This window comes from Sinocyclocheilus grahami, unplaced genomic scaffold (assembly GCF_001515645.1).
Source record: "Sinocyclocheilus grahami isolate Dianchi unplaced genomic scaffold, SAMN03320097.WGS_v1.1 scaffold221.1, whole genome shotgun sequence".
In the NCBI taxonomy this organism is placed as follows: domain Eukaryota; kingdom Metazoa; phylum Chordata; class Actinopteri; order Cypriniformes; family Cyprinidae; genus Sinocyclocheilus; species Sinocyclocheilus grahami.
The window spans coordinates 1,410,719-1,423,000 of record NW_015505400.1 but is presented as its reverse complement, the minus strand read 5'-3'; the positions used below and the strand labels follow the sequence as shown (position 1 = coordinate 1,423,000).

Sequence of the window (12,282 nt, the reverse complement as noted above, 5' to 3'; positions counted from 1 at the left end):
ATATTAACGATACACAGTATAAGCATCAATATTTACAACAACATTTTAATACAAGAAAAATGGCATGAGGAAAATCGGTCACTGAGTTAAGTTTGAAATTTAAGATTGAAATGAATGAACGAACGTCTAAAATTCTAAAATAGGAGATTCTATTAAAACCTCCTTATCTAAATTCTTTTATATTCGCATACAAATCAAAACTAATAACACACTCTTCTGGAAACTTAATAAGCAAATAAAGTTTTAATTGTGAAGAGTATATGGCAAATAGTCAAAGAAATTTTTTTGATAATATCCTTACAAGAAAAATGGCATGAGGAAAATCGGTCACTGAGTTAAGTTTGAAATTTAAGATTGAAATGAATGAACGAACATCTAAAATTCTAAAATAGGAGATTCTATTAAAACCTCCTTATCTAAATTCTTTTATATTCGCATACAAATCAAAACTAATAACACACTCTTCTGGAAACTTAATAAGCAAATAAAGTTTTCATTGTGAAGAGTATATGGCAAATAGTCAAAGAAATTTTTTTGATAATATCCAAAATAATTTTTGTCAGCCTATAGTGTAGAAGACTATAAGAAAATGGCCCTCAGACACATTATTTTAGCCAAACATCCATTATTTTCCGATCTAAATCTAAAAAAACAACAACTGAATGCAAGAATGAGTAATACTGAATTATTACCATTTATATGCATATTAACAATACACAGTATAAACATCAGTATTTACCTGCATTTTGTCACCACAACATTTTAATGCATAAATAAAACGATGCAAATCAGTCAATAAATGAAAGTTTTTAACCTGTTCATTGCACAGAAAATACATCAAACTAAATCTAAAACTCTCAAATCTAAAACACACTCTTAAGGAAACATAATAATAATCAAATAAATTATCAACATCAGAAATATTGTGAAAAATATATTGCAAATATTCAAAGTATCTCACCTATCCAAGCTCATTTTTGTCATACTTAGCATAGAAGACTATAAGAAAGCGGCGCTTGGCTGCATAAAGGCAGGAAAGGAATCAAAGTATACAATTCAATCTTGTCTTAATCCATTCTTCCGTTTATGAAAACACCCAGAGATTTTCTTAATACCACTTAATATTGGATGTCCCTAATTACTATGCATGTAAACAACAGCTAATGCTTAACTGCACATAGCTAACGCTGTTGTACAAACTTGTTTACATTTACTAATATTCCTATCACAATCAAAGCACACTTAAACCTAGGAGTTAATGGTATGAATGCAATCTTACAGCCTTAATATCATTTTTATATCATGGCAAAAGAATATAATCACAATAAAGCCATTTTCTCTGTATATTCAATACAAATTATTTATAAATTAAACGCTAAAACCTATTGTTGGATAGTCTATTAAAATAAATACTTTAGAAATGAACGCTACTTTATCTCATTCAATTATTTCCTTTATTTTAGTGAATAAACTAGACTGTACTAGCATTAGCATCAGCCAGCTAGTACGAAAGATCACTTGAATGAATACATTTGATTGCTCTCTTTAGGTAAACTTTCACCGACGTTACACTCTAAAAAATGCTGGGTTAAATATAACCCAGTGCTGGGTTAAAAAGGGACAAACCCAGCTATTGGGTTGTTTTGACCCAGCTATTGGGTTGTTTTGACCCAGCGATTTTTTAGAGTGTAACGTCGGTGAAAGTTTAACTTAACAACGTCATTGACGTCACAAGTTCCCAAGTATAGACACAAATTGTCACTGTTTATTTTCTCATCTCAAAACTCCAGTGTTGCATTAAACGTCTGTTTTGCACATTCACACTGAAGACGAGACTACTTTATCCTGCTGCAATTAGCACAGTCGCTGTCAAAGAGGCATGAACTGATTCAGAAATAACTTGCAGATGTGCAACTGAAATCTCTCCTGAATCTAATTCAGTTCCTTTTACAACACGCCAACAACAGCCGCTTGTTTGACTGAGTCGAGCGGCGCACTGATTGGACGTGGAAGAGCAGCGCTACTTCAGAATGGGCCGCTCTGAAATATGATGACACTGCTTTACAAAATTAAACCCATTTGTCATGAAACACGAAAGCTTTGAGAGACAATACAAATGTTTGTTCGTAACGCTCAGATGAAGGTTAAAGAAAAACAAGAAATATCAATGTCAACCACACACTGGGGTTAAAAAGTTCAAATAATCATGTTTCAACAAACAAGTGTTTAAAATGACTAGTCGTCCATCAACCAAGGTTGACTATTTTAGCTGGATTTTTTTCCAATTGAATATGTTTGGCAGCAGTTCTTTGAAAAGGATCAGTTTAGAGATGAAAAGCGGCTTTGTGCTTTATCACGCCGTTATACTGCCAGCACGGTAAAGTCTCCAAGAAGTTGTGTCTGTAAATTCACCACATTTACCACATAACTGACAAAATTATTCTTGTATACAAATCCACCGTCCAGACAATTCAGATATCCCACTGTGAGCAGTTAATGTTGCTTATTGTGCATAATCCAAAGTTTTTTGTGATAGTTTAGAGCAGGGGTGTTAAACTCAATTCCTGGAGGGCCGGGGCCCTGCCGAGTTTTGTTCTAACATTGCTCCAACACACATACCATGTAGTTTTCAAATAAGCCTGAAGGACTTGATTAATTGGATCAGGTGTGTTTAATTAGAGTTGAATCTAAACTCTCCAGGGCTCCAGCTCTCCAGGAAATGAGTTTGACATCCCTGGTTTAGAGTGATAAAAGGTTTAAGGTGAAGATCCACTTTCACTGTAAGGTGCGGCCAGTGAAATTTCGGGCAAAATTTTGCATGTAAGTCTATTGTCAGTAGCGCATATATGAAGCACAGCTCACACACAAGTCACTTCGAATCGCCATGTCCGAATTGAACCAGTTGCGAAATCTGTGTGGGGAAATCTTTCATCCTCTCGCGCAAATTCCAGATTGTATGGATTCCTGTTGAAATCTGCAGAATAACGGTAAATGTGACAGGCTTTCAAAAAAAAAGCAACTTGAACATTCTGCTAAATATCTCCTTTTACATTACTGGTCAAAAGTTTGTAATAATTAAAAGATTTTGAAACACTTATGCTAATCAAGGCTGCATTTATCTAATCAAAAGTACGATAAAAACTTGTGAAATATTATTTAAAAAAATTGTTTTATTGTGTTGGCTAAGCTTACTCCAGTATTCAGTGTCACGTGGTCCTTCAGAAATCATTCTAATATGCTGATTTGGTGCTAAAAAAAAAAAAAAAACTTCAGTAAGATTTTTTTTTAAAAGTAACATACTTTTTCAATTGTAATATTATTTCACAACATTACTGTTTTAACTGTATTTTTGATCAAATAAACACAGCCTTGGTGACCATGAGACTTTTTCAAAAACCTTTTAAAAATCATAAATATTCTAAACATTTTGAGTGCTAGTATATGTTCCAAGCATATAATAACAGAACTTCATATAGATCAGCATATTAGAATGAATTTCTGAAGGATCATGTGACACTTTAGACTGGAGTAATGGCTGATGGAAATTCAGCTTTGCATCACAGAAATAAATAATATTTTAAAGCATATTAAAATAGAAAGCATTATTTTATATTGTAATAACATTTTGCAAGATTATTGTTTTTTTTCTGTGTTTTTGATCAAATAAATGCAGCCTTGATGAGCAGAAGAGACTTCTTTAAAAAACATTACAAGTCTTACTGATCCCAAACTTTTGAGCGGTAGTGTGTATATATAGTGTTGGGGAAAGTTACTTTTAAAAGTAATGCATTACAATATTGGGTTACTCCCTAAAAAGTAACTAATTACGTTACTTAGTTACTTTTTATGGAAAGTAATGCGTTACATTACTTTTGCGTTACTTTTTAAATATGAGCAGGGCTTGATTGTTTTTACTATAAGAAGTTCTATTTATAGCAAATGTAAAAGCTCTTTCACACCAAAAAGTGTAACCTCAGGCTGAAGCAAAAGTAAATTCACGTCTGTACAGTAGAACGCAGGAGAAGAAACACACTTCAGCAATAAAAAAAACAATGAAGCACAATTGTTAGTTTATCTAGTCATTTTTGCTTATTAGTATGGTTGAACTGGATCATCAAAGGTCAGCAGCAAAGACATTGCTTAGTAAAATGGGATTAGATGCATTTGTGTTATTTAACATATTTAATTATTGCAGGTTTGCATCATATTCTGAGTTTGCATTTTACTCTTTTAATTAATTTTGATGAATACTAAATCAGTTTTTTGTGAGCGGGATGAATTAATGCACATTCACATTTAGTCTAGAACTACAGTAGCTGCAATATAACAAAGAGTGAAAAATGTAAGGGGGTCTGAATACTTTCCGTACCCACTGTATATATATATATATAGGTGAAGTATGTCTTTAAGACCTAGTCACTGCCTAGTCAATTATGAAAATATGTAGTTTTGCACATCCCTAACGTGAACCGCCACGGGAAAGTAAACAACATGTTACGGAATGTTACCTACAGGAGGAGTGCTGATTTAATTTGAACTATAAATATGTCTTAGGGATTCAAACACAAACATGGACTGATGCCAGGCAGCAGAGATGTGTCTGGATCGCTGCCACACGCTTTCTGCGCAACTCTGAATCTTCAGGTTTGCAATTCAAATAACAGCTGAAAGAAGCAACTAATAAGACATTATAGCACCCTTCCCTGGATCCTTTCAAGCTCCTGGCTTCCAAAAAAAAAACAAAAAAAGGACATTTGCAAGAATATTTGCACACACAGCCATTATCTTTACTTACACATGGTTTACAAATGCACAGTACTGGAGGTTTCGTATGGATATGCAAACTGTTAGACAAAGTGTACAGTGCTTGCTGGAATCTGATATGCAATCTATTTATAAAGCACCAACCCCATTTAGTTCTGCTCTTATGTCACATAAATGCTATTCAAGAGTATTGCCAGTGCACACAGCGTTAAAACCCTTCTCTCTCTCACACACACATACTAAAACAATGATATTACGAGCTAAGGGACTCTAGAACAACTGGGTCCAATTAAAGACTGAAAAACTGTGAGAGCAGTGCTGAGCTCTTGCCAAAGCAATTCCTCCCTCAAAAATGACACATATTTTCTGTGAAATACAATCACAAATGAAATATTGGCTATGGTAGGGAGTATTCTGTATCTTTTATTTCTGTGAAGAAAAAAAAAACTTTTCTGCTCTAGGACAGATTAAATGAGATGAAAGACAAGAGGAAGTATAATTAGAAACAAACAGATCCGCGTGAAGCCGAGCCGAACGCCAGTGCTACAGAGTACAGTAAGACTGTACACCCAAGAATTTGTTGGCCCAGCAGGGCAAAAAAAGTCGATTCAAAAAAACAAAAACTGCATGTCTTCACAGGAGTGTTATGTTGCCCTCTCTAGGCACAAACTCTAAGTGTTAAATTTTATCGGCTGGCTGCCAGAAAGAGATCACTGCAGGCCTGTTGCCGTTTCAGCCGCTGCTATCCTTCTAATGAATGACTAACCTCAGCCAGAGGGGAAATTACATCACCTGGGTGTAGAAACAAAAAGGCAACTGCAGAGTGGCCCTGTTTTATCACACAAGAGTACTCGCATACCTTCCTGTTTGCATACACACGCTCGCTAAACATTAGCACATTGCTAGTCGTGTTATGTAAAAGTCTTTGCTGCTGAGCATTCAAATAAGACTGAATGTTGATCTAAAGTTCAAACGGTTTATATTCAAGAGGAACTTGTCAGATCAGTGGCTCTCCAATGGTTTTGCTTCAGGATTTAAAAATAAACATCAAGCGGCAGCCCAACAGGATCAAAAACGTCAGACTGAAGTGTTTTTAATTTTTTTAATTTTATGAATATAATAATAGATGAATTAATAATAATAAAAAATATGCATAAAAATGTATTATTTGTATATTTTTTTATATAATTTTTATTATAATATTATATTGTAATATATATATATATATATATATATATAATAAAAAACATTAAATATATAATATAATATTATATATATATATATATATAATAAATAAAAAACTGAAATATATATATTATATAAATATAATTTTTCATATTTTTTATTTAGAATTAAATAATTTAAATTAATAGTATACAATTCTGTAAAAACTAACCAATAATAACTGCACACACCAATGCAGTCAGAGTCATGTCTTCTTTTTATATTATTTATAAATGTACATATATAAATTAAACAACATAAAAATATTTATTCATACATATTTTTATTTTATTTTATTTAAAACTGTGTGTGTGTGTGGGGGGGGGGGGGTTCTAAATTTAACAATATAAAATATTTAATATAAATATTTATATTTATAAACAATTTATTAAAATATTTATATATGAATATTTTATATATTTTTAACATTAAACTAACCAATAATAACAGCACACACCAGTGTAGTCAGGGTCGTATTTTCTTTTTGTAGCTTTCCCAGATGCAACCTTGGCATCTGTCTAATTTGGCTAGCTTCATAGGTGACAGAATTTGCATGAAACAAATATGGGAAGCATTTTCTCTGACCTTTTAAAAGTTGATAATTTGATTTAATTTTCTACACTAATTTCACACAATGAAATGCTAAGTTACATTTTATTATTTGCATTTATAAAGTTTTTACACACTCTTTGCGAACAGAACTGTGACCCATTTCTGGGTCGTGACCCATCAGTTGAGAACCACTGATGTCGACTCTCTTCTCGTAAATAGAAAACATGTCTATTATTGTACCATTAACACAGCATAGTGCAGCCTCTGCAAATGCATGGCAATTTCTTTGATAGTTGATTAACTTTATCAGCGGTCGCTCGGGTTATTCGCTGCAAATGCAAATGTAATTTAATTGGACAATCTGCTGAGTGCATCTGAGGCTGCGAAGTAGTGAAGCTCACATTACTGCAGGTGCTTTGGCTGACACTTAATCACATTGTTATTTAAATTCGCCATGTCTCATTTAGCAACTACACTGGGAATGCACAAAAGGGTGGTGGACATTTTTCACTTTTTGCACAATACTTGTAAGGACATGTGTAAAACAAGTACACTCCATACTCAAAATTACAACAAATAAGATGCACACAACACTGCATTGTGTTTAAATGAACACGTTACACAACATTAACTCATTTTGCAACCCTATTCTCTGACAAAGCTGGTTATATTTTGGAACTGACATACTTCTGTTAGTCAGCCAATCAGACACCATTTAAAGGGATAGTTCTCCCCCAAAAATTAAAAATTTGTCATCACCTCAAATTAAAACATTTATGCATTTCTTTCTTCTGTTGAACATAAAAGAAGATATTTTAAAGAATGTTAGGCTGCTGGCAGCCATTGAATACCACAGTAATTTTTTCCATGCTATGGAAGTCAATGGCTACCAGAAATGTTACTTACCAACATTCTTCAAAATATCTCATTTTGCAAACCTGCATGAGTTTTATTCTTCTGTTGAACACAGATTAAGATATTTTGAAGAATGCTGGTAACCAAACAGTTGACGGTAGCCATTGACTTCCATAGTATTTTTTCAATAAAGTGGAAGTCAATAGCTAACCAGTAATTATTTGGTTACAAGCATTCTTCAAATTGTCTTATTTTGCAAACCTGCATGAGTTTCTTTCTTCTGTTGAACACAAAAGAAAATATTTTGAAGCACGCTGGTAACCAAACAGTTGACGGTAGCCATTGACTTCTGTAGTATTCCATAGAATTTTCATTTTTGGATCGACTGTCCCTGATTAGTAGGCCTACTTAGTATAGTTAGTATGTTAATAAGTATATGCTATTACTCCTAAAAACAGTTCCCAAAAATGACTAACAGCTAACAAAATGCCCTATATTCTCAAGACTGTAAAGTATACCTAAGAGCAGAGCATTGTTCTTGGCTAGTAATCCTATCTCCCAGGCCGTTTCAAGATCAGCAGTCATGAATGTTGTATAAGCAATAGTTTTCACCAATATTCACAACGTTCTATTGTTATCTTATTTTAAATAGTTATCAGTTAATATCAGAAATAGAAAAACTATAAATAAACAATCTGTATTTAACAGAAAATGACTGTTCGTGAACTGTTTTTATTGTGTTGTTTGCATAAATTATTTGCATGACATTTGCAATGCATGACATTTAGTTCGCTTGCTATATATATAAGAAATTATTATTATTATTATTATTATTACAACATTAAAATCATTTTAATGATGTAGCATAATAATTGTTTTGTTTTCATATTAAAAATTAGCCACTGAAACATGAAAATAATCATTATCCTTAAAATAAAACAATCTGTAATATTTATGACTTTAATGCTCAGATGACGTAAAAATTGTTACACTTTTTACTGAGTACCCGGGAAATATCACATATTATTATTATTATTTACTTATCATTGTATTAAAATTAAAGTCAATAAACATATTAACCACTAGACACATAAAAAAACAGAACAATCATCATCATCAGTAAAAACCATCTGTAATATTTATGAATGACTCATCCGGACTACATTAGCTTCCACAAACAAAAATCATTTTTAATGGTCAGCTCAGTTAGAAATTGCTATATAAATACAGTACACGTTTTACAGAGCATCCTACAGATATCACGTTATTATTATTATTTTTTATTATTATTACACAGTATTATCAGACGTAATAATATGTTAATAATATATCACTTTAATATAATAATTCATTACAAAGTCATTACAATCAGTTCTACAACGTACTAACACGATATAGGTGTTATTCATATCATTTAAACCTTGCTTAGGTAAATGCAGAGCAGCATAAACAAACACAGTACTGTAAAAGAACAATGTGTCAGTACCTCAAAGGGTTAAATCCCCAGAAACAACATTTTTCTGTCGGGCAAACACATCTCACAAGCTTATGGTGCAGCACTTTGATATAATAACCTTCATAAATCTCACTCGCTGCTTGATCAGCGCGCAGTTATTTGTTATTAATCAATTCCCATTGATATTAGTTCGCATCGCACTCTTCAAACGTCTGCCTTCCATATTCGCCAGCATAAGCTATATATATATCATTAGCGCCGATCAGCACATCGATCGTTCTATCGCTCTATGTATTTGCCTTGATCATAGCGGCTCATCAGAAGCAAGCAACACTATTTTTATCAGCGATCAGCAGCTTCAGTCGTCTTTGCTGTTCTCAGTTTCCGCACTATTGTATATCAGATGAAACAAGCAAAACACTGATGTGACAACTTCACACAATGGCACCATTCTCATCATCGCACGCTGTTAGAAACGCAAGCGCTGAACGCTCGCATGCAAATGAGCCGAGGCGAAATTAACACGAGGGTCCAAAAAATGCTGGGTTGAATACAACGCAGTGCTGGGTAAAATAAGGACAAACCCAGCAATTGGGTTGTTTTGACCCAGCGGTTGGGTTTCTACCCAGAAGGTTGGGTTAAACATTTAACCAAACCGCTGGGTCAAAACAGCCCAATTGCTGGGTTTGTCCTTATTTTACCCAGCACTGGGTTGTATTCAACCCAGCATTTTTTAGAGTGTATAATTAAACGCGATGCATTAGATGTCTTGTGATCAGATAGCGGAATTAATAGATGCGATGCAAAGCCGGCTCATATTTCACCCACACCACAATAAACACATCGCGGAGGGACATGGGAAGCAGGAAAACGAGAAATTACCTCTCCGTGAGTGACATTTCTGCCCTGGGGGGTATCTTCTGGGAGAAAATAAAGTTTGGAGCTGGATAGAAGTTGCTTGGTTGTCCTTTCCTCCCATACGAGTTGTAGCTCTGCTATGCAGATGGGGTCCCCAGCTTTACATCTGACCAAGAAAAAATCACCCAGGGATAAAATTCTCGCTTTGCCTTCAAGGTGAAATCTAAACGCCTTGTAGAAAATGTAAGGTCCGTGCAAACCACAAGGTGAGCCTACCCACTGCGGAAACACAAATAGACATGCCATATTTATATTCGGCAGCACAATTTTATATAACATAGTGAGCAGACGCGACCAACGCATCACATGATAAATCACATTAGATAGAAATATGAATAATAAAATATGAACTTTTGCATTAAAGTTTCTTCCATTGATTTCTTATCGCAACATATGACTAGATGCGCGCTCGCAATAAATTCATTAGGAGTGGATGCTATTACCAGGAGTGAGCTGGGCTCCATCTCGTCGCTCTGAATTGATTAAACTCAAACATTCTCTCCAAACTTGTTGGCTTGAACGGCTCACCACAGGTCCTGGAAGAGCCCAATATCAACGCGCTCATCAACGCGACGACCTTCAATATGAAGCCGACACGGTGCGAAATAAACGCATTTAAAATGTCCGCAATTGATGTCTAATATTTGTTCAACCCATAGTATTTCATTCACGCTCATTTTGCGACATTTTAGACCGCCGCGTGTTCACATTAAATTCGTGAATGCGAATCGAGTCTCGTTCGTGTGCGGTCTCTCAGCCCCCCGAAGTCGTTTTACAAAATCCCACCACCTCTTTCGACAAAGCCTGGCAGCGATAATATAAAAGCTGTACGGTGTAAACACGGGTTATAGATTAAACGATTATTTTAGACGTAAAACTAACGGCTGTGTTTGATCATATGCGCGATTATGGTTGCATGTGTCTGTCAGGACCCGTGTAAAGGAGGTTTGTATGAGTGTTCCGAAACATTTCCTGCAGAGATTCTTCCTTTTATTTCTCGAATGCATTTACTGTATAATCATTTCATTATACTAATGCAGCCACATTACCGCGCGTGAAGGAGGCTGGAGACGGGACGATCCAGAAGCGCCTTGTATGATCGCAAACGCTGTTGAAATGTATCAAACGCGACTAATGGAAACATTGTAATATCGCGCTTATTGGAATTGTTGCCACTATGGCCGCTGTGATTTGAACACGGTCCGTGCAAGTGCTCAAAACAAACAACACAATAAGAGGCCCCTGGCGTGTGCTTTAGGCGAATTAATGTCATGGTTAGAAATCAAACGTCTTACAAAGCGAGCAGACTCTTGATGGAGCGCTTAGTCCATGCTAATGTTGCTTTTTATCACAAATTAAAGTCGCGGGGCTGATTTTAAGGAACAATTTGATATTGCTATCGAGCTTCCACACAGTGAATAACGAATATAAACTAGATCTGTCACACAAATAACCTGATAAATATGTATAAACCTTAATATGCGTGCTGCATATTTTACACACACATATATCGATGCCAGTGAGATTTTGCTTGTCGTATTTCGCAATGTATGGCTGTGCCCTTAAAGTTGTAGCATATGGCCTAAATTACAGGATGTAACATTTACGTCAGCTATTTTGATGTCTTATGCAATGTTTTATCTCCAGTCACGAGGGGCAGCTGGTGATTATGGATGTGATGCTTCATATAACAGCTTAACCCAGATGAACTGAGCAGACTTGAATGTGATTTGATACATTTCAATCATAAGACATTATTTTGTTTTGGGGGCGGGGCTTATTATTTAGAAGAACTGGGTGAAACTATGAATAGGATATATAGGTGCCAAGAATTTAGATGAAATTTTAATGTATGGCCACGCAAATAGCTGATAATTTTTGTAAAATAATGAAATCGAAATAATAATATTATTATTATCATTAACAATAATAATAGCAATAACTAATAAATATGATTACAAATACATTAATAATAAATTATCAATTGTACATAATTAAGAAATAAACACATTCATAATTATTATTATTAACAATAATAATAGCAATAACTAATAAATATGATTACAAATACATTAATAATAAATTATCAATTGTACATAATTAAGAAATAAACACATTCATAATTATTATTATTAACAATAATAATAGCAATAACTAATAAATATGATTACAAATACATTAATAATAAATAATGAATTGTACATAATTAATAAATAAACATTAATAATTATTATTATTAACAATAATAATAGCAATAACTAATAAATATGATTACAAATACATTAATAATAAATAATTAATTGTGCATAATTAAGCAATAACCACATTAATAATTCATTAACACGTGTGTGTATATATATGTATTATATGAAAATGTTGCTGGTTATATATTTATTTAATTATTTCTTATTTTCTTGTACATTATTTAGGCTTTCTAATAAGTTTTAATTTGATAGATAGATAGATAGATAGATAGATAGATAGATAGATAGATAGATAGATAGATAGATAGA

General features: G+C 33.7%; 1 protein-coding gene across 1 annotated transcript in view; it reads right to left on the bottom strand.

The window, feature by feature from the left end:
* Positions 1-10,289, bottom strand: part of LOC107596574 (AT-rich interactive domain-containing protein 5B) — a 132,057-nt gene extending 121,768 nt beyond the window's left edge. The window contains exons 1-2 of the mRNA XM_016287331.1: positions 10,213-10,289; positions 9,734-9,988 (exon numbers count right to left, since the gene is read on the bottom strand). Coding sequence (XP_016142817.1) covers positions 9,734-9,988; positions 10,213-10,233 — 276 coding nt within the window. The 5' untranslated portion in view covers positions 10,234-10,289. The remainder of the gene's footprint in view (positions 1-9,733; positions 9,989-10,212) is intronic.
* Between the last annotated feature and the right edge of the window lie 1,993 nt (positions 10,290-12,282).